The 22721-nt window shown below is 50.9% G+C and overlaps 1 protein-coding gene across 2 annotated transcripts; it reads left to right on the top strand.

Annotated features, from left to right (window-relative positions):
* Positions 1-14183: 14183 nt before the first annotated feature.
* Positions 14184-20799, top strand: Btnl10 (Butyrophilin-like protein 10). Of its 2 annotated transcripts, XM_027922425.3 has the most exons (6): positions 14184-14563; positions 15246-15332; positions 15558-15911; positions 16489-16770; positions 17247-17465; positions 19749-20799. In XM_027922425.3, exons 1-6 carry the CDS (start codon positions 14527-14529, stop codon positions 20342-20344), a joined length of 1575 nt encoding a protein of 524 aa, XP_027778226.2. In that variant the 5' UTR covers positions 14184-14526; the 3' UTR covers positions 20345-20799. The 2 variants fall into 2 exon arrangements, with proteins under 2 accessions (XP_027778226.2, XP_071468008.1); XM_071611907.1 differs by lacking the exon at positions 14184-14563 and having other exon boundaries at positions 15244-15332; positions 15562-15911.
* The last annotated feature ends 1922 nt before the right edge of the window (positions 20800-22721 follow it).

Here is a 22721-nt window from a genome sequence, read left to right as displayed (position 1 = left end):
TTGACTATATACCAGAAAATACTGCCTGTCAGAGGGTCCTTATCATTATGTACAGAGTCACTGCAGTTGGAAGGAGGCAAGCAGGTGGCATAGCAAGATCCCATCTCAAAACAAAGAAGCAGATGGATGCTGACTAGGCTTGCATCAGGAATGCCATAGAGGCTACTCAGGGCCTTTCTGAGTTACTGTGGCTGGCTTTGAACTTGTAATTCTCCTTCCTTGGCCTCCTCAGCAGCTGGGATTACAGGAAGGCCTGTGCCACCTCACCCAGCCAGGGGGTCTCTCACATTTCCACTGTCCCTAGACTCCGGGTCCCACTGCTCTCCTTCATTTCCTGAAAGTTAATAAGACTGCTCTGGAAGGCAGGCAGATCTAAGTCCATCAGAAAGCCCCCTGAAGCATTCCTAGTCCCATCCTCACCACCCTCATGCCAGGGTCAGGAGATCAGACAGTGTGAATGAAAAGGCCTTGGACTTGCATCCAGCTTTGGGCTCTGTAGAAGGGACCAGGGAAACTGAAGCCTCAAAGAAACAGTGCCCATACTGTTGTCCACATTGGACCTTCCTGACTTTGGAGTACCCACCTGAGTCTCCTTCCCTGGGCACTGCCTGAGAGGCACACAGCCCAGCTTAGCCGCTGTCCTGTACTTTTTTCCTCAGGCAGCCCTTGATCTTCTCCATGAGGAGAGCAGGCTGGTGTCATGTGCAGGCCCAGCGCTCACAGTGGGCAGGCTTGTGTGGTGTCTGTGAGGCTCAGGGAGGATGTTCCAAGCCCTGAGACCTGAGAGCAGGCTAGTGTTATGTACAGGCCCAGCAATCACAGTGGGCAGGCTGGTGGGGTATCTGTGAGGCTCAGGGAAAAGGTTCCAAGCCCTGAGACCTGAGGGCTCTGTACAGGCTCCCTAACCATCAGGATCCTATCCTGACTCCTGCCACATCGCCCCCAGTCACCTCCACCATGGATCCCAGCCACACCTCACCCAAGTCACCATGAGCCAGCTCGCCCTGCTCCTGCCCAGTTTCTTTGCTGGAGGCACCTCTCCTAGCCACAGCAGAAGGGAAGAGCTGAAGGAGAAAGCTCACCTGCTCTCTTGATCTGGAGGCCTCTCCCCACCTCAAGGCCCTCACCTGCTGCTGCTTTTTCTTCTGGACTGCCTGGGGTTCATCCCTAGGGGGTCCAGGTTGAGGTGCTCCACAACCATGGTCAGAGAAAAGGTAATGAAAATTCCCTGCACTGGTTAGTACTTGACCCTTGACTGTGGGCCCTGGATAAGTGGGTGAGCCAGGTACAGTGATGCTCCCAGATCCAGCACTCGGAGTGTCACCTCAGGCTGTGGCCTGGTCTCTCCAGCCTGACCTCATCTGGAACCTGTGATGTGAACTCACACCTGCCTCACGGTGCCACAGCCCTGAGAGTACCAGTAGCAAGCTCTCTCGCATGTTCTCCCGCCTAAACCTAGTGCCACACGCCATGCCTGCACATCAGGGTCATCAAATACCCATTTTTCAGATGAGAATCAGAGACCTAAAGGAAGATGGTGACTTCCCTCCCCTAGGAGTACATCCCATCTCAGCTATGTTCACCCCATACCCTGGCACCACTAACTACAGTCCCATCCTCTGAGCTCTCGAGGTGTGTGCAGGGCCCAGGAAGGCACAGCCATGGTAGGAGAGGGGCAGGGTGTCCCAGGCAGGATAAATGGCCCCTACTGTCCTCACCCCAAACAATCTTCAGAAGCAGGCCCTGAGGCCATGTTCAACTTCACCTCCTGAGGGAGTTTGCAGAACGGAACACTCCCTCTCCACTCAGGAGGTGCTCTCCCAAAGGGCCTGTTCTCACTGAGGGGGCTGAGCTGAGATTTTACTCTTTGACATGGAAATGTCTTAACATCTGGTCAGGAAGGATCCACTAAGCATGCACAACCTCACAGATACTCTCATAAAACATCTGACAATTGCATTGCTGCTAACGGGTCATCAGTGTAACAGTCCTGGGATGGTTACCCAGCAAGTCACCTGAGAAATGACCAGTGGGACCCTTGTGCTGATTCCTGTATGGAGCAACCTCCCCGCATGTCCTCCTCAGGTGGCCCTCACAGGTGGAGGGGCCAGTGCAGGAAGCATAGGCAGACACTCTGTTTTCCCACTGCAGGCTTGTACACAATGGCTGATGCCCCCCAAGGAGAGGGTTGTGCCCTGTGGATCCTGCCCCTGGGTGTCTGGCACTCCCTCTTCCACTCACTCATTCCGCAGATACTCTCTGCCCTGCTTTGAGTCCAGCACTGTGCTTCCCCAGCCATCCTGACCCCTGTGAGTTTCCCAGGTGAGCTCAGGCCCACTGTGTAAAGGAGGAAGTACGGCCCTGGGGTAGGCAGGGAAGGTGGGCACCAAGAATCACTCATTTTATTGTGTGGGAGGTTCACAATTTCAGGAAGTGTCAGAGATTGATCAAACTGGTGTATAGATTCAACTCCATCCCTAGGAAATCCCAGGGAGGCTTTTTGGTTTTATTATTGCAGACTTTTACGAGTTAATTTTACAATCCATATTACTCCATGATGGCCAGTAACAAGTATTGTCAAGGATGTGCAGACAAGGAGACCCTTGGGGTTTGGGAATGGGAATGGGGGCACTGTGAGCACGCTGTGGAGCCCCAGGTGGTTTGACAGGCAGTTGCCCTGTAAGCAGGCAGCTCCTCGGTTGGACTGCATCCTGGTTGATGGAAAGGGCAGGCACACCTAGATCCTGGGAACACTGAACAGCAGAACTCTTCAAGCAGCCCACAGTGGACGTATTCCAGGGGTTCATGAGCTGAACAGGTGAGTTTATTCCATCCCAGAGGGAACCTGAAGTCTGTCAGCCAAAGGAGAAACTAACTGGTCCACCACAGGGTGGGCTCCTTCAGCTGACAGACTTCAGCTCCCTCTGGGTTGGAATCAAGACCCACCATGTGAATAGACCATAGTGGGTGGGTGGCTGGGCTGACTGTGGGTTTCACGTCCAAGGCAGTTGTGGTTCTCTCCCTCCCTGGGGCAGGAGGCTGGCACTCTCCATGCTGCTTGGTGTTGTTAGGTGGTGTGGGCACCTGCTTCCTCCCTACTATATTCAACTGAAGCAGGCAGAGGACCTCTCACCCCATTTCCTTAGCCCTTGTGGAGGTGGTTTGGTATGAACAGTTCTTCAACTAAAAGTCTTTGGGGAGTTGATCATCAGTCTTAGTGCCATCTTGCTCTGCATCCTCTGACCTATTATTTATTTCCTTCCACTAGTGTTGGGTTGGTTTGCTGTCTCTCCTGGAACTTGAGACCAACATCAGCCTTTTATTTTGTGTCAGGCTTTGTTAATGCACCACGTATGGCTGCATTCTTCCCTCTTGGTACTTCTTTGAGCATTCTGTGAGTTTTCACATGTTGTGTTTCTGTTGTCATTTGTTTCAGCACACTTACAATTTTCCCTTTTTATTTTGTCAATGGCCTGCTATTCATTCAGTAGCATGTTAAGTTTCCATGAATTTCTATAGCTTCTTTTGATGTTTATTTATAGTTTTATTTCATTTTGGTCAGAAAAGATATACAATATGATTTAAATTGTTTTGAATTTCTTGAGTCTTGTTTACTCAGCCTTACCCAATGTTATGTGTTAAAATAAGACCAGGAAGTTCACAATTTTATGAAGTACTGTCATGTTCTCATGATGCCAGCTCCCCCGACTGGGCGGCAAGTCTGTCCTGAGACTTCCCTCCAGCTGGAACGACCCTGGATGACTAGCCAGGTCACAGTTGCTGGGGGCTTGTTGCCCGTTCTGTGTGCTGTCCCTAGTCTCCAAGGCTCCCAAGGTCCAGCCTCTCCCTCCCTCAGCTACAGTTCTCACACAGTCACCTACCTCAAGATGCAGCTTATGCACCTACTACCTTGGTTTTTGGAGGAGGAGGGGAGCTTGCGGTTTCAATTAGGCCATCTTGGAACTTGTGATTTTTAATATGCAGAAATGCTTTTATTTTCTCCTGGATGAGTTCTGAGTTAGTTCCTCAAATTTTCCTCCAGTTCACAAATCTTCTCTTCATCGGTGAAGAAGTCTGCTGCTTAAGTTTCCTATTAGGTTTTAAATTCAGTGAGATTCAAGACCGTGGATTAGATAGAGGAAGGTTTCGTTCCTAGTTGCTCCATGTCTTGGGATTCAAGCAGCATGAATACTGCTGCTCCGTGAGATGGGTGAAAGGAGATATCATTGAAATTCATCAACAGACAATCTTAGAGACTCAGAAACGGGTACACTGAACAAAGGACAAGAAAGAGTACAAGGGAGCCAAGCCAGATGTAGAGCCATGGGGCACTGGTTCACCTCAGAGGAGTGGGCTAGCACACAGAAATATGGGGACTGATTGGCCTGGAAGCACCTGTTGATCAGAAAAGCAGCTGAGCTTAGCTGATCCAGAGCCTACACAGTGAATTGGTCTTTGGAAAGTACTCTCAACCAGCAAGTGGAGAGCTGAGGTGGGGAGCCGCCTGGGCAGACCTTGCTGCAGCCTGCTGCTGAGAGAACCCAGGAGACCAGAGCACACATTCATTCTCCTGAGCACCCACTGTGTGGCCAAGGGTGTACCACGCAAAATGCGAGTGAAGTGGGCACAGAGAAGGTTGTACCCAGGGGCTCAAGTCAGAGACACAGTGGGAAGCCCAACTCACTCTCCCTTTGGGTCTGAGGGCTCCTGTGGCCAGCTGAAGAGAGACGGGAAACTGAAAAGGCAGGTGAGAATGCCCTGGGGGACTAAGCCCAAGGCCTCACTGTGGCCAGCAGAGTGTGGAGGACTGGCTCCCTGCCCCAGGAGTAGGGTTATTGGGGGGGCTCCTGAGATGGAGACCCCAACAGAGATCAGCAACTGCTAGGCCCTAGTGGTGTGTTGATCTAATCTCTCCAAAGGTGGTATCACCCAACAAAGCCCCTGAGACCTCTTCCTCCTCTTTCTCCTCCTCCTTCACTAAGCCCCAGCTGCAGAAATCTCCACTTAGAACTTAGAACACTGTAGCAGCAGCAACACACTGGGAATGTTCTATCTGATCTGTCTAGACAAAGGTCTAATGAAAACAGCCCAGGCCATCCTACCTTATCCTGGACAGAAGGGGAGATGAGAGCCTTTCAACCCACCTCAGCTTCAGGCCACTCCATCTGGCAGCTGGGTGAGCACCAAAAGGGAAGTTAAGAACTCCTAGCTCACCCCCATCTAAACATAGCCCAAGGAAAAATGGAAAGAACAAGGGGCAGAGGCAGTGGTCGATATCCATTCTCATGGAAAACTTTTACCACCTCAGTGGGAAAATTCTTTCATTTTTCATTAAGAATTTTCCTCCTTCTTCTCCTCCTCTTCTTTCCCCTCCTCCTCCTCCTTTTCCTCCTTTTCCTCTTTCCCCTCCTCCTCCCCCTCGTCCTCCTCCTCCTCCTCCTTTCCTCTTTCCCCTATTCCTCCTCCTTTTTCCCCTCCTCCTCCTCCTCCTCCTCCTCCTCCTCCTCCCCTTTCCCCTACTCCACCTCCTCCTCCTTTTTCCCCTCCTCCTCCTCCTCTTTCCCCTATTCCTCCTCCTCCTTTTCCTCTTTCCCCTCCTCCTCCTCCTTTTCCTCTTTCCCCTACTCCTCCTACTCCTCCTCCTATTTCCCCTACTCCTTCTCCTCCTCCTCCTCCTCTTTCCCCTCCTCCTCCTCCTCCTCTTTACTCCTCCTCCTTTTCCTCCTTTTCCTCTTTCCCCTATTCCTCCTACTCCTCCTCCTCTTTCCCCTCCTCCTCCTCCTCCTCCTCTTTCCCCTACTTCTCCTACTCCTCCTCCTCCTCCTCTTCTCCCTCCTCCTCCTCCTCCTCTTCCTCTTTCCCCTACTTCTCCTCTTCCTCTTCCTCCTTTTCCTCTTTCCCCTCCTCCTCCTTCTCCTCCTCTTCCTCTTTCCCCTCTTCCTCCTCTTCCTCTTTCCCCTACTCCTCCTCCTCTTCCTCCTCTTTCCCCTACTTCTCCTCCTCCTCCTCCTCCTCTTCTCCCTCCTCCTCCTCCTCCTCTTCCTCTTTCCCCTACTTCTCCTCTTCCTCTTCCTCCTTTTCCTCTTTCCCCTCCTCCTCCTTCTCCTCCTCTTCCTCTTTCCCCTCTTCCTCCTCTTCCTCTTTCCCCTACTCCTCCTCCTCTTCCTCCTCTTTCCCCTACTTCTCTTCCTCCTCCTCCTTTCCCCTCCTCCTCCTCCTCCTCTTTCCCCTCTTTCTCCTTCTCCTCTTCCTCTTTCCCCTCCTCCTCCTCCTCCTCTTCCTCTTTCCCCTACTCCTCCTCCTCCTTTTCCTCTTTCCCCTCCTCCTCCTCCTTCTCCTCCTCCTCCTTTTCCTCTTTCCCTTACTCCTCCTCCTCCTCCTCTTCCTCTTTCCCCTACTCCTCCTCCTCCTCCTCTTCCTCTTTCCCCTACTCCTCCTCCTCCTTTTCCTCTTTCCCCTCCTCCTCCTCCTCCTCCTTCTCCTCCTCCTCCTTTTCCTCTTTCCCTTACTCCTCCTCCTCCTCCTCTTTCCCCTACTCCTCCTCCTTTTCCTCTTTCCCCTCTTCCTCCTCCTCCTTCTCCTCCTCCTCCTCCTCCTCTTCCTCTTTCCCCTCCTCCTCCTCCTCTTCCTCCTCTTTCTTCTTCACATTTTCTTGCTGTGATGATTGGCTTGTGGATATATATACGCATACATATCTGTTTCTTTTTTTTTTCATTTTTAGTGACAGTTTTCCTTGACTTTTGAAGATTAAAGAATTTTGTTTGTTGGTTTTGCTTTTGATTGCTTGTTTCTCTTATTTCACTTTCTCTCCTTTCTTCTGCTAACAGCCAAATTCTATTCTCTCTTTCTCCCTTTACTTTGCTTTTTTTTTTCTATATTTTAAATTATTATTTGTAGCATCACCTGCTACATATTCTCTACTTTCTCTCTTTTCACATTTTGAACATTCTAAACTTTCTTTTACTTTCCTATCACATTTTATTTTCTCATAATAAACTGTGTTTTAAAAACCTTTTAGAATCATTTGGTTTATGTACCTTCTGCCCCCACCATTCATTTGCAGTTATTAGTATGGTATTTGGCACCAGATGAATGGGGGAAAAATGTAGTGGGTTTATTTAGCCATAAAGAAGAATGAAATTATGCCATTTGCAGGAAAATGGATGGAACTTAAGAACATTATGTTAAACAAAATAAACCAGACTCAATGTCACGTGTTGTCTCTCATCTGTGGATGAGAGGAAGAGGGAAAAGAAAGGTGGGAGAGGGCGGAGATCTCATGAAAATCAAAGGGAGATCAGTGGAACATAGGAAAGGGATACATAAGGGAGGAGGAAAGGGAAACAGAAATACTGGGGGTTGATAATGGCCAAATCGTATTATTGTGTCATGTGCATATATGGATATGTAACAGCAAATCCCACCATTATATGCAACTGTAGTGCACCAATAAAAAAAATAACGATGAAGAATTTAAATCATGAAAAAAATAAAGTCAGTGACGATAAATTTCACTTCTCTAGCCTTTATTTCATATTCATCTTTTGGATATATTTTCTCTTTAACATATGGCTTTGAAAACTCATTTTAATTCTTTAAATTATGTACTTTCTCTGTTAGTTTATCATGATTTATTATTGTTTCTGTTGTCACTGCTGATTTTCTTCTTGCGGGTTTTTCCTTACTGGTTAAATGAGTCTTTAGTAGGTCTTACCTCCCTGCCCTGCTGAGCCAGGTCAGCCCTGGATTATAGATGTGCTTATGGTAGGAACTTTGTGTGTTTGGGGCCTCCAAGTTCTCTCTTTGGGTATCATAGACAGAGATGATTGATAGATACAAAACAGACAATAGGTAGGTAGGCATAGATGATAGGTAGGCAGATGTAGATTTAGGTAAAATACAGGTATAAATGTAGATTTGTAGACACTGGTGATTTTTCGGCTCCTCAGCTTCCGGGTAGCGTGAATCTGAGGCTGGGCCTGGCATTTTCATTTCCCAACCAGGTATCTTTATTTTCCACACAGAATCTTCCTGCCTGCCTCCTAAAGAACTGGAGGAGCTTTCTCTGGTCTCTGCTGTGGGTGGGTGCTGAATGTCCCCCACAGGCCCATATGTTAAAGGTTTGGTCCTGCGTGGCCCTAAGGAGAAGAAGTGGACACTTTAACGGGGCCTCACCCAAGGTCTTTGGTTATTGGGGGCTGCCTGGTAGGATCCAGCCCACTACTCCTACTCCTTCTTTCTATGTCCTGGTGATGAGATGGGCAGCTGACTCGAGGAAGTGTCCACACACCACAGTCATGGTGATGAGCCAGTCTTCTCTCAGGGCATGTTGATGGTTTCAGATGTTTTGCTGTGGTGATAGAAAGGTGATGAACACAGTCACATTCACAGTGTGGACAGTCCATCCTTGGCCTGAGGGTGGTGTAGGTGTCCTTCTTCCAGCTGTCAATCTAATCCTAGCCCAACTTATGATAATGGCAACTGCAACCCGCCTGTCAGACTGTCTGCCTGTCCCACCCAGCCCAGGGATGCTGCAGCCCCTGTCTCTGCACCTGAGTTCCTGCTTCCTGCTCTCAGCTTCATCCTCACTCCTCTGAAGCTGCTTCCCTCTCAGTGTTGACACCTACAGATGGCCCTTGATTTCTTTCAATCTCCACTATGAGTTTTAATGCATTATTTATGAGAGTTTTGCATATTGGGGAAAATGTCCACATCTGTAAAATGAGAACAACAGGGCCATTTTCAAAATCAAGGTGACAGTGCATATAAAATATGGAGCACTATACCTGGCTTGTCACTGATTTCTAATGATAACAATGGCAATGATGACAAAGATGGTGTCATCTCCAGCCCCACCTCTCAGACTGTTTCCTCCATCTCTACCTAACAGACACCTACCTATGATACAGACCAGGTATCCCCCATCAAAGAGACCCCCTACCATAACTGTAGCATATAAGTTTCTCTCTTGATCAACAAGATCTTTACAGATGTTAGCAGGATTTCTGCAGACAGCACTGTGGTTTGAAGGTTCCTTTTCCTTGTAAGTGCCTGGTTTGCAGACTAAAGTTGTGGTGCAGTCTGTCTCAAAGAGAGCTTGTTGCTATGCTACAGATACTATCTGTTTTCTTGGTAAAAACTTGTGAAACCTCTGTCTAGCCTGACCCATTGTCATGTAAACACCCCACTGAATATAAATCCAAAAGAATTTCCAGACTCAGGGTCCAAAGATGCTTAGGTATTAGCCCTTCTGGACTGCTGTGGCTTAAATAAACCTACTCCCTGAAAATTCCTCGGTGTCCCGCCTCATCTGTCCAACATCACCTACTTTTCAGGAGTGTCTTGAAAAATGCCCCTGGACCCTCCCATGAATTAGTCACTGCCCCTGGTTTCTTGCAGCACCTTCTGTGAGCTTGGTCTGTACAGCTTGGACGTTTCTGTGAGACGTGGTAAAGTAAGTCTCTGACATGACACTGACAGCCCAGGGCATACCTGTCAGCCGAGCATGTTCCCCGGGAGCAGGATCTGGTTCGCAGTCTTTGCGCTGCTTCCAAGCCACCCCCAGGGCCTTTTCTCTGCTGGTCTTCACCTGTCCACCTCCTGGTGATTTTCTACTCTTTACTCTGCGAGGCTGGGTTCCTCTCTTTCGCCTACTCCTTTACATTTTCTCTGTGTTTTCTCCTTGTTTTTACCTCACAATGCAAGTGCTATTTCAGGAGGTTATTATCCCTCACCCTGCTTTAAGGACTGGAATAATGGGGACCTTGCAACACTTAAGCTATGAAATGACCTGTCTGGTTTCAACATGCATTTGGCTCAATTGAAGCAATGGTGAGCCATGGTGATAATAAAAACAAAACCAACTCCGATATTGAAAAGTCCTTGAAATACATCCACGTCATTCTTATTTTACATGGGTTTTGCCTTTTTACTTCATGACTCTTACTTTTATTGAGACAGGACATCAGTACATCCATGGTAGGTGCAGTAATTGAAAACAGAGATCCAGGCAGCAAGTGAGATTCCTCATCCTCAGCACCCTTCACTCCAGTCCAGGGAACAGACATTCTCTTGGTGTTAGCTGAAACACAGACAGCCCAGGTTCTTGCAGAAGATTCTGCAGATCCACATTATTTCCATTTCCTTTATTTATCTGAGGCCTATAAAGATTAATATGAAACATTAATTAGTCAAATTGACTACATATAGCTTTTATTACAACCGAATCTTGACTCACAATCAATTCATTGCTTTTGATTCAAAAAGCTGAAGGATGCTTTAGTTTTAAATTTACAAGGACAAGTCTTGGCCAAAGGAAACAGCTGCTAGAAACTCAGCCAGATGTGGCCCTCTGGTGGCTGTGCTTGGGAAATGCGGCTCCCCTCCTCTAGTTGGCAGGGCTCTGTTGAATCCAGCCATTCATTGTGTAGGGTGCCTGTAATCACATCCAACCAAAGACCTAAAGCAGAGTGGTTCAAGAAGAGAATCCTGAGGTGAGTGGACCAGACCTGCTGTCACTATTTCCAGTGTGTGACCACCTACAGAGGAGAGAAAATGCTAGAATTCCTCAAGGACATTACATTCAATGTGCTGAAGAAACATAGGAGGAGCCAGGGCTAAGGAGGAGGGAGAGGAGAGGAGGGGGAGAAAGGGAAGAGGAGGAATAGGAGGAGCCAGGGCTAAGGAGGAGGAAGGAGAGGAGGTGGAGAGGGGGTGAGGGGGAGAGGAGGACCTGAGGCTAGGGGGGAGGAAGAGGAAGAGGGGTCAGAGCTAAGAAGGGGAAGGAGATGGAGGAAGAGGGGCCAGGTTGGAGTGGGGAGGGCTGGAAGAGGATCCAGGATCCCTGCAGAGGGCACCCAGAGAGAGCTCACAGGTCTGTTTAGGGGAAGTTGCTGGGAAGGGTTCTTTTTTCTTTTCTTTCTTTTTTAAAAAATTAATCTCATCTTGAGTGGGTAATCATGTACCTTTTTAAAAATTTTTTTCCTTTTTTGATTTTTTTCCTTATTCTGTTTTATCCCTGTTTTTCTTTTTTAAAAAAAATAGAATTGAAATTCACATAGCATAAAATTAACCACTTAAAGTATAGCATTCCGGGGCATTTATGACACAATGTTTTCTACCACTGTTGTAGGGACAAATGAGGCAAGGCACTGAAGATAGCAGGAAATAGTTTTATTTGGCTGCAGCCAGGTTCAGAGGGCACAGCTTTTGCTGTAATCAATCAATCCCCTGAATCCTGAGTTCAGGTATTTTCAGAGTTTTATACCCAGCATGTAAGGGGAGGGACTCAGAAGTTCACAGTCTGCAGAAGTTTACATAAAAGCAGCTTTTTCTTTCACTGTTTTGGGCAAGTTAACCCTTCAAGAACAACACCTGAGAAGGGGAGAGCTTCTTCTCCCCTTTCTTTCCTCCCCCTGCCAGCTGTTACCATGGAGCCCAGTTGATAACTTATCTTAAAAATGTAGTCATCTCTGTGAAGCCCAGCTCAAGGCCAGAGGCCTTGTTTGCACATTTCTACAAGCTACTTTACTGGATATATTTGTGAAAACTAGTAAGGGGGTGTCCAGCACCTGGAGTACTGGTATCTTATCGGCCAGTGGCCAAGTAAAACAGGGCAACATGAAAATAGGAAGTTTTTCTACATTGAACTCTTTTGTAGAGACTCTTTTGCTGACAGTCCTAAAGTCAACTACGGTGAAGATTTCCAGAGAAGCCCAGTTAAGACTTTTCTGTGGAGAAAGGGGGTGCCACTTTACCATCTCTGATTTCAAAACATTCTCAGCATGCTCAAGTAAAACCTCCAAACCACAAAGCAGCTGCACTCATTTCCACTTCCACCTCCTGCCCAGTCCCAGTCCTTGACACCCAAAATTAATTTTTGTTGGCTTTCTGCCTCTGTCCTTCTCTCTCTCTCCTTCTCCCTCCCTCTCTCCCTCTCACCCCCATGTCCCTCTGTCTCCCTCCCACCCTCCCCCATATCTCTCTCTCCCTCCCTCTGCCTCTGTCCCTCTCCCTTCCTCTCCCTCTCCCTCCCTCCCTCTCTCTCTCACCCTCTCACCCCCAATGTCCCTCTCTCTCCCTTCCACCCTCCCCCTCCCCCATGTCCCTTTCTCTCTCCTTCCCACTCCCTCTCCTTCTCCCTCCCTCTCTCCCTCTCTCCCTTCTCTCCCCCTCTCCCATGTCCCTCTCTCCCTCCCTCTGTGCCCCTCCTCCTCTATCTCCCCCTCCCTCTCTCCTTCCCTCCCTTGCCTCCCCCTCCCTATCTATCTTCTTCTCCCTCCCTCTCTCACTCTCCCTCCTCCCCTTCCTATCTCCCTCTCTCCTCCTCCCTCCCTCCCCTTCCTCCTCTCCCATCTCCCTCTCTCTTCCTCTCCCCCACTCACTGTTTCTCTCCCTCTACTCATCTTCCTCTCGCTCCCTCTCTCCCCTCCCCCTCCCCTTCTCCCTCTCTCTTCCTCTCCCCCTCACTCACTGTTTCTCTTTCCCTCTCTCTCCCTTTCCCTATCTCCCTCTCTCTCCTTCTCTCCTTCCCCCTCCCTCCCTTCCCCCTCTCTCTCCCTCCCTCCCCTTCCCCTCCTTATCTCCCTCTCTCCTTCTCCCTCCCTCTCCTTTCCTCCTCTCCCCATCTCCCTCTGTTTCTTCCTCCCCCCCACCCCCCACCCCCACAACTCTTTCTCCCTGGACTCACCCCTTCTGATCACTTCATGGAGATGGAGTCCCACAGATGATGGTGTTGAGTTTGTGGTCTTCCTGCCTTAGGACTTCAAGCCTGGTACCTAAGACACCTGTGTCTGGGCAGCTTTTGCTGGAGGCTCTGCACCACAGTGAGCCCCTGCTCAGCAAGGAGCACCCTCCCTGGGCCTTCAGACAGATTTCCACTCCATAGAAAGAATGGTTCCCAGTCTCTCTAGATGTTGCTGGCACTTAGCCCTTCACATCTGCTTCTATCACAATTTGCTCTGCTAATCTTGGGAGCACGCTGTGTTTCCTTAAATGTAAAATTTGTAAATGGTATATAAAGTGACACTTATCCCTGGGGTGTCAAGTGATGTTTGGGTGCATGTGTATGCTGTGCCATGTTTGAACCAGGGGAGCAGGTCTTCTCAGTTATTCACCACCCTTTCTGCTAGCTTCTAAGCACCAACTGTGCCTCCCCACCCCTCTGCCCTGCTCTCCCCACAATGGATGCCCTAGGCCCTGAGCTCCCACGTCTGCTTGAGACCCTGCAGGGCTGGTTTTGTGTGCCAGTTCTGGTCACTTGGTATGAGGATCTCTGGTTCCATCCATGTCAACACAGAGGACAGGACCTCTTTCTTAGATGGATGAGTGTCTCCTGTCCTGTGAAGTCTCCACATTTCCTTTAGCCACCCATCTGCTGGATGCCTGGCTGCTTCTAGGTCTGGCTGCCATGAATAGGGCTGCAGGGAGCATGGCAACCTGGTGCCTCTCAGGCATACCATCCCATGTCCTCTACACCTATGTGGAGTGGGTTGATGGATCTCTGGTGCTTCCACTATAGGAACCTCCCTACTGTGCTCCCTAATGACGGCACTGGAGCACTCTAGGTGGTCAGGACCCAAGCCCTCCTTCCCAACTCTGAAGGACAAGTGAGAGAAGTTGCCTGGTGAGAGCCACTCACAGGACCACATAAACAAGGTGTGATCCTTGTGTTTCTACCTGAGAGGGGACAGCTGACTTACAAGAGAAGGTTCCTCCTGAGGAGGTAGGGAGGCATCAGGGGCTTAGACTTTCTCAGCAGTAAGTGAGCACCTCAGAGCCCCTAACACCTCTGTTGGGTGAAACCAGATACGCCCCCCCCTCGATGCCCAGGCAGCCTTCCCAGTGGCTCTTCTCCCACCAAACCTTTCAGGGGTGTGTGAGGCTTGAGGGGAGAACAGGCAGAACAAGGGGGTGGGGGCAGGCCTTACAGCGGTGAAGGGAACCCAGTGAAAGATCTGCAAGCAGCCCAGGGAGGACAGACTCCAGGACACACAGTCTCAGCGACTGGGAAGCAATGAGGAAGGGTGTCTCCAGGGACAATGCCAGAATCAGACCGAGGTCACCATGATCTGGAGAACTTTCCCGAAGGAACTGCAGCCCTCGGCAGCTCTGAAGGTCTCCAGATAACCATGGAGCTTTATCTGAACTCTCTGGCTCTGGAGGTTGGCTGGGCTCCCAGCCTTGGCGATCTGAGCCCCTCCTGAGGGCTCCTGGTGGCCCCAAGCTGGTCCTGCTGGCCATCTTCCAGGGGCCGTACTTGATCTCAGACTCTTCCCTTATCTCCTGCTACCAGCATCTTCATCCACCTTCAGGACTCTTGGCCACACCCCTGCCTGTTGGAATCTGTTGTAGCTGCCAAAAAGGCACAGTTGATTATTTTTGCGAAAAGTAATAAGGGCTCTGCAGAAGCTCTGGAGCTTGGCGCTTCCTCGGGATCTCCAGGCTCTCTCTCTGATCACTACTTGGAGACATTGTCCCTGCCTGGGATTTGCCAAGAACCAGGCTGATCCCCTCAAAGTCACCAAGATGTCCCCAGGAAGCAGGGCAGCTGCATCAGAGCAAGGTGAGTGTCCTCTGTGTAAGGCCCTCCTGGAGTCTTTGCCTCCTCACTCTCTCCCCATGCTCGGGGGGCACAGAGCCCCATGGGCTTTCCTCCAAGGCAAGAGCCAAACTTCGCAGGCCTCCCTGTTCATCCAGACATAAGAGCAGACCCCGTGAGGCTGTGTCAGAATCCGCCCAGGATGACAGAAGGCTTCCACACCCCTGCTCTCCCAGTCAGTTCAGGACAGCCAGCAACAGTGGCTGAACTCCTGTCAGGAGGGACCATGTCCTGCACCCAGCTGTAGAAGTCCTGTAGGACAACAGGCGAAGGGGCTTTGGGGGGGGCGGGCTGTTGTCATCCATCTGACCTCAGATTTGCCTGGTGGGAATTTGGGTTTTTCCACATACCTTCTGGTGATTGGTGGGTGTAAAGAGCTACTTACTGGGTGAAAACCCTCACACGAGCAGGAGAATAAGGCCTGGGATATCTCCATGGCATTCTGCAGGGGGCGCACACAAGAGGAAGGTGATCTCGAGAAGGCGACATGAGAGAAAGGGTCGTTGGCCTGCTTGCTGGCTACATGTGGACCTGATGGACCACCTCTCTCTGCCAGGGCAATTTCCCCTTCTTTCCTATGAGAAGGGGGCTTCTCTCCCTCCACGTTCAATGCACGTCCCACCTCATGTGTCTCTGTCCCCAACAGGGATGGCAAAGACACGCTGTGGACGTGCATCTCTACTGCGCTGCACTGTTGCCTTCCTCTTCCTGCAGCTCCCACCTCCTGGAAATGGTAGGAAGTCTCCCTTGCCAGCTCTGGAGGGCACCAGGAGGGACATTCCCAGGTGGGGACGAGCTGAGGTCTCACTGAGACCCAGGGTGGAGGGACAGGCCAGCTGAGGCCTTGCTGCAGCGCAGGGTTTAGAGGACACTTGCACCCTCAAAGGCCTTGTGGGGTAGGGAGCACCATCTCCCTACACGAGGCCTGACCCCATCCTCGTGGATCTGTCTCCCTAAGGAAGAGCTGATTTCCAAGTCCAAGGGCCTCATGCCCCCGTGCTGGCCCTGGTCGGGGAAGATGCAGAGTTGTCATGTCGACTGGTCCCCAGCATCAGCACTGAAGGCATGGAGCTGAGGTGGTACAGGAACCAGTCCAGCCCAGCTGTACTCGTGCACAGGAATGGGGAGGACGTGCATCAAGAGCAGATGGTGGAGTATCAGGGAAGGACGAGCTTTGTGAGTGACCATGTAGCCAGGGGCGAGGCCACACTGAGGATACATAACGTCACTCTGTTTGACAACGGCACCTATCACTGCCTCTTCAAGGAGGGCACTTCCTCCAACCAGGCCACACTCTGGCTGACGGTGGCAGGTAAGGGCAGCATGTGGCCATCTGCCCTGCTGGGGAGCTTCCTCACACCTGGCCCCAATCCTGGCGGTGTGACCAGAGTCCTACAGCTTGAGAACCTGCTGGACACACAGTCCCAAGCAAGGCCACCCGAGGGTCTGCACATCACTGCGCTTCTCAGGGAACATAGTTCTGGAAGCACAGCTGTTTTCTGATCTTTCCCTTTACTATATTATTGCACTGATAAGAGGGAAAGACGGGGGAGCTGAGGCAGGCTGAGAAGGAGGGCATGGAGGGACAAAGGCATTTGGGGTACAGTTTTCCTGGGTGGCTCAGGGCTGTTCTTTGGAGGCAGGCCAGCAAGCTCCTTCTTGTTCCCTGCACTCACTCACCTGTGTGACACGGGAACCCCTTCTGTCTTGCTGAACTGTCTCTGCCCCACTCTGCTATTTTATCTAGGACAAAGGCGTACCTGTTAGGGATGCGCTTACTTCAGGGAGTGATGGCTTGTGAACAGTTGGTAATACACACTAAAGTCTTCAAGATGTGTTTGAATGGAGCAGCTGTGGTGGCAACGTCCCAACTGATGTTTCTCCTCCAGGGCTGGGCTCAAAGCCCAGAGTGCAAGTGGTGGATGACCAGGGCACAGGTATCCAAGTGAAATGCACCTCAGCGGGCTGGTACCCAGAGCCCTTGGTGGAGTGGAGAGACCTCAGAGGACAGCCAGTGCCTGCTGTGACCAACTTCTCACTGTCGGCCACCACGGGCCTCGTGGCTGTGGTATCCAGGGTGACCGTCCAGAATGGGGCTGTGCAGGGTCTGTCCTGCTCCATTTCCAACCCCCTCCTCCCCAAGAGGAAGGGGGCTGAGAGCTGGCTACCTGGTGAGTGTCTGTTCAGCCCTGACAGCACAGTACTGAGACCTGTGCCAGGACTCCAGGGTTCCAAGTAAGATCTGGTGGGAACTGGTCCCTGTGCACAGCCTGGCAGAACTCTGGGGATGCAGATTTAAGTAATTGCTGAGGATGGGGCAGAGATGGGGTACAGGGAGAGTACCAGGGGAGCTTTGCATTTATGTGGAAACAAGAAGTTTCACCCCCATGTTGTTTTTGTAATTCTTAACTCTTTACAAAATGGGCTATTTTTAGAGCAGTTTTAGCTCACAGCAAAGGTGAGCAGAAAGTGCATAGCTCTTCCATATACCCCCAACATGTGTAGCTTTCTCAATACAAAAGTCCTGCCCCAGAGCAGATTTCATTACCACCCGGCACCCACAATTTACATCTGGGATCACTCATGGAGAGCCCCCCCCATTCTGACCTCAGCACCATGTACGCTAATACAGAACTTCTGTTCTCAGTTCTTATGTCCTCAGCTCCCCTCTCCAGGTCTCCTCTCACAGAGTGGCAACTAGCTCTGTCTCTGGCCCTCGCTGCTCTGGGATTCCTGGTCTCTGGAGTACTCTGCTGTTTAGGGAAGCAGCAAAAGGAAAGTTCCCAGACACTGCTAGAAGAAACAGAGCAAGAAGAAACAGCACAGAGGTCACAAGCCAGCAGTACCAAGGCTGAGCTATCCCACGGTGAGTAGGAGGCTTAGCAAGACACGTGATGCCCCCCAAGCACGGGGCCTCAACACGCAGCCCAGAGCAGAGGCTGTCTGTCCTCAAACCCAGCAGGAACAGAATGATCAGTAGGGATCCCAACTCCAGAGCTACCCATATGATCCACACAGTGGAAACCCTTATCTCTGAAGGAGTCTTCACTACATAATCCGGGCAGCCTGGTTGGTCTTCCCAAATACCCAAGGCTGGGTGATATATGAAGAAAAGTGGTTTCCTTAGCTCCCAGTTCTGGAAGCTGAAAGCTCACTCGGGGCCTGGGGAACCTGTCCCTAGCCTCAGGCTCCTGTGTTGGAAGTAGAGATTGTCCCCTTGCTGGCTGTCAAGGCTGTGTCATGACAGACTGGGGAAGGCTGAAGGGCGGCTGTGGACAGTGGTCCTTGGCAGTGAATGCCTCCCTGTCGTGTCACTAGGCACCAGGCACAGTCTCCAGCTCTCATCTCCAGTGACACTCTGAGAGGAGCCCTGTGAGGCAGACTAGAGGCTGCAGTACCCAAGTTCAGCCCCATTTCATAAGCAGGGCCCCACAGTATAGGGTCTTTTTGTTTCCCTGTGGGTTAGAGAGTGTGACTTCAGGTACAGCCTCCAAACCTCATGCATTTGTAGACCAAAGATCCACCCCTGACCAGCTCCCCACAGGGAGAAGACCCAGAAGCACAGACCTGAGCCCATCTGGCAGGGATGAAAAATGACTAGTGACACCAGGAGACCCTGAAATCAGAGCTAGTCTCAAAGAAAAAGAAAAGGGTAGGATTCTTAGTAGCTTATGGGTCTTGTTTTCTGACCCTCACCCACTCTCACATGACAGAAATAAGAAATTCCAAGGGGGTGGTGAGAGAGGGACACACATGAGGACGTCTCTGGCTTCTGTCTGCTTTCTGATGTTCATCCCCACATGTATACACAGACCACCATGTCTGTGCATGAGTGTATACATATATGTGTGTCCACACATGTGTGTATATGCATGTGTACAAGCATTAGTGCCTGTGTGTGCAGTTTTCATGTGTGCTTGTGTGTTTGTGCACACATATGTGCATGCAGGCGAGTGTGTTCATGTGTGATGCATGTCTTTGGTTTGTGTGTTTGCACATATGTGTTCACATTGGTACCTGCATGAGTGGGTCATGCATGTGAGTGCATGCCTTTGCAATCATGTGTGCATGCATGTGTTATGAAGGTGCACATATGTACGTGTGAATGCACGACGTGTCCATGCATGTGCATCCAATTTCATCTGTGTGCCTGTGTGCACTGTCTTGATGTGTCAGTGTATATGCATGTGTGTGTACATTTGTGTGGTATGTGTATGTGTGTTGTGTATGCATGTGCATGTGTGTATGGATCTGTGAGGTGCATGCTTATGTCTGTGAATGTATTTCTGGATGTTTGTGTGTGTGTATGTGTGTGCATTCATGTGTCTATAAGAGATGCTTACGTCTGTTCCAGAGAGCAGAAGCACTGTGTCAACTGCTGATGCCACATCCTTATAAGTCAGACTTTAGCTGCCCCAGGAGACCTTAGTTCCTTTCTGAGCTCCTGGGAGAGGGAGGTGTGCTGACAAAGGCATCCTGCATGTGGCAGATGCTGGGAGGAGGCTGTTTTTTTAAGACTGGGCACCCAGGGGAGGCCATTACCATGACAGTGGAGAAACAGTGACCTTCCATCTCCGGGCACAATCTCCTTAGTGAGGACTGAAGAGCAGAGAGGTGGGAAGGGAGAGCCAAGGCTGCTGGGCATCAGAGAGTGATTGGAGGACTGGAGACATCTGGGAACTGAGGATGTCCCGCAGATTTCATGATGGCATTTAATAATATTGCATCCATGTTAGTATTCAGGTTTTGGTGTATTGCATTCTCTCTCACTTCTCTGCATTGCTGTCTCTGTCTCTGCATTACCATCTCTGTCTCTCTCACTATCTCTGCATTCCTGTCTCTCTCTCCATCTCTGTCATTCACACACAGACACTAGCCACAAAGGAAGCCCAGGGCACATGTTGGGAACTAGCAGGGCCACACTGGGTGTAGTCGTGCCCACAGCTCCCAGGAACCCTTCGGCTCTGCCTCCCAGTCTGGTGTGCTCCTCTGCCAGGGAACAGGCTGTTTGGACAGGCTTTTGGCACAGGACTGGGACAGTAGTGGGATTCTAGAGCAGGGGACACCCTGATGTAGGAAACAACCCTGGGAGCCCTGGTCTGCAAGGAACATAGGGTGCAGACCCACTGACCCTCTCCTCTTTCCACAGTGAGCCCCTCACTGGACCCTGACACAGCAAGTCCCAAACTCATGGTGTCAGAGGATCAGAAAAGTGTGAAGAGGCTGATCTTCGACCAGTACCTGCTCCCCAACTCCAAGAGATTTGACCAGGACCCCTGTGTCCTGGCCCAAGAGCGGTTCTCGGCTGGGAGATACTACTGGGAAGTTGAGGTGGGAGACAGACAGGCCTGGATTCTGGGGGTTTGCCTGGAGAACTTAGGTCGAGAAGGCTGGATTCCCAAATCCCCCCAGCATGGCATCTGGGCAGTGGAGTTATATAAGAAGAGATTCTGGGCTCTCTCCTATCCAAGGACTCGCCTCTCTCCTTCCCAGCCCCTCCGACAGCTGGGCATCCTCCTAGACTGGGACGCAGGGGAGATTTCCTTCTACAATGCCACCAAGGGGTCCCTGGTCTACAGGTTCTCTGGACTATCTTTTTCTGCCCCCCTGCAGCCATTCTTCTGCCTCTGGACCCATGATCCTAGACCCCTGACCATCTACTCAGTGGCCAGAGAGACCCAGGAAGACACAAGCCCCCCCTGGAAGCCTGCCCTTTCCCCCAGAGGTCCCGGAGACTTCTGCTGAGGGAGAACAGCACCCATGAGCCCTGGCTTCTGCCTCCTGGTGACATCAATCAGATTCTGTGTGCATGAGGGCAGTGTCAGGGCTGGCTTGCTGCCTTTCCCAAATCCCTATGCTTAACTCCTAAGCCCAGGACCTCAGAATGTGACTGCCCTTGCAGATGGGCCTTCAAGAGGAAATCAGTGCCTTCATGTGAGTGGCCCTGATGTCACAGATCTGATGTTCCTGTGAGAAGAGATCGGGACCCAGGCACACGCAGGGGAAAGCCTGTGAGGACTCAGACAGGCGCTCTCACAAGCCACAGATCTGGCCTCAGAAGGAACCAAGCTGCCCACACCCGGTCTCAGACCTCAGCCTCTGGAAGTGAGAGGAAAGGGCTTTCTGCTGTGTAAATCACTCCATCTGCAAACTTTGTGATGGCAGCTCTGCTGTGATAAAACCACACCATTATCAGCTCAGCATTGTCTACTTCTGCCACATACCCGGGGGCATATGTAAAATATCCAGCTCGTGTTGGACAGGTAGTAGTCACACAGTAACTGCCAGCCTTCCCCTCCTGTCCTCCCCCTCCTCCTTCTTCATCATCTTGGCCATTCTTCTCTCCTTCTCCTCCTCTCCTCTCTTCCACCTCTCCCTCCTCACCTCTGCTCCCTACAGCAATCACTCAGACATCTGGTCTACCTCAAGTCCCTTCCTCCCTCTCTGTGAGAAGTCAGAACAAGCCAAAGATTCCTGGGCATTGGTCAGCATTCAGCCAGGACTGGAACCACATAAGCCATTTGGCAGAGAGAGTAGACTAGAAGCAAGTGTCAATGAGGCACTGAAGAACCCAGGAGATCAGAAACAAGGAAACATGGGAGGAACGAGCTGCCAACTACCATGGCTGAGGGCAGAGGGGAGAGAGAACAAAGGAAGGCACAGAGGTGCTGCTCAGGACACCCAGGCCAGTGGGAATGCAGTCTGGCCAGGTGCCATGCTGCTGGGTGGCCCTGAGAGGGACAGGCTCAACTGTGTCTAGCCATGACCCTCCTCCTGCTGCCAGTGGCAAAGCCCACCAGGCAGCAGTGGGGGGTGAGCTTTTGGAGCCCAGCCCACTGTAGGAGGCCTGCCGTGTGCCCTGGGGCTGCTGCAGAGCCAGACACGGGGCTCAAAACAGGGTCTGTTCTTCCCAGTTCTGAAGCCCAACTTTGAAATCAAGGGTCAACAGAGCTGGTTTCCCCTGGAGGCTATGAAGAGAATCCAGGCTGGGCTCATTTGCAGCTTCTGGGGCTGCCAGTCTTCCTTGCCTCATAGAACTGCTGCTCCGAGCGCTGCCTCTTTCGTCACACCACTGACTTCTCCCTGTGTTTCAAATCCCCTGGCCTTTCTCTCAAAAGGACACGTGTCGTTGGCATTAGGACTCACCTCATGCAGGGTCATCTCTTGTTGAGGTTCCTGCCTTCATTACTTCTGCAAAGACGTTTGCAGATGAAGTCCTGTTCTCAGAAGCCAGGGGTCAGGACCTGGACATGTTTGGGGGTCCTGAGTCCACCCAGAGTTCTGGCCAGATGATTGGCACACCGTTCCACGTGTTGGCACCTCCTCAGAATGGCAGGGACGTGTAGTGAGCAAGGGCCCTGAAGGGATCTGTAGATGTTTTGAGACACAAGTTCTTCACACACAAAAAAGGAACTCCTAGTGCTCTAGGTTTGTAATCCAGAGCACAGACGTGGATTACCAGTGGAGAGACCAGACAGTCCAGGGAAGCAGGGGTCCAGACTCAGCCTTTGGGAGAGGCCAGGATTTGTATGGACAGGAATAGGAAGGGTGACATAAAAGTCCATCTCCCTGCCCTCCTCATAGCCCTCTCACTCGACCTCAGGGTAAAGCCTTTCTTAACAATGTTCTTCTCTTATGAGTGTGATGCTTGTATGCAGTGAGTGTGCTGGTTCTAAGGGCACATGCTAGTGGATTTGGTCACAGCATACACTGATGCTATGGCACCATCAAGAGACTAGACATTTCCTCAAGTCTGGTAGAAATGGAGCCCCTCTTCCACTCCCACCCCTGCCAGTCCTGATCTGCCCTCCACAGCTCTAGTTGTCTTTTAATTATCTTTGGTCTCACTTTGGAATATCCATTACATTTAGTGACATCATTCATCCACCAGTTTTCCTGATTTTTCTGACACAGCTACGTGGTGTTCCCTTCACCCCATGCTGGAATTTCATGGAAGCAGACCCTGCGTTTGTCCATTGGACTCCCATGGAAGTCCACTGTCCCCTGTCATACAAGACACCTGTGGCTGCGAGACTTGTAAATAAGAGGCTCCTGAAACTCTCAGTGCAGAGACGGAGGTCCACACAGCATGGTGCTGGCTCTGGGGGACTCTCTGGCCTCA

The sequence above is a fragment of the Marmota flaviventris genome, chromosome 5 (genome assembly GCF_047511675.1).
Source record: "Marmota flaviventris isolate mMarFla1 chromosome 5, mMarFla1.hap1, whole genome shotgun sequence".
In the NCBI taxonomy this organism is placed as follows: domain Eukaryota; kingdom Metazoa; phylum Chordata; class Mammalia; order Rodentia; family Sciuridae; genus Marmota; species Marmota flaviventris.
The sequence above is the reverse complement of the archived record's forward strand: the minus strand, read 5'-3'. Positions and strand labels throughout refer to the sequence as shown.

Coding starts and splice junctions, on each gene's coding strand:
- Btnl10 (XM_027922425.3), top strand. CDS start 14,527: ATGTCCCCAGGAAGCAGGGCAGCTGCATCAGAGCAAG. Junction 14,564..15,245: donor GGCAGCTGCATCAGAGCAAG/GTGAGTGTCCTC, acceptor TGTCCCCAACAG/GGATGGCAAAGACACGCTGT. Junction 17,466..19,748: donor CAAGGCTGAGCTATCCCACG/GTGAGTAGGAGG, acceptor CTCTTTCCACAG/TGAGCCCCTCACTGGACCCT.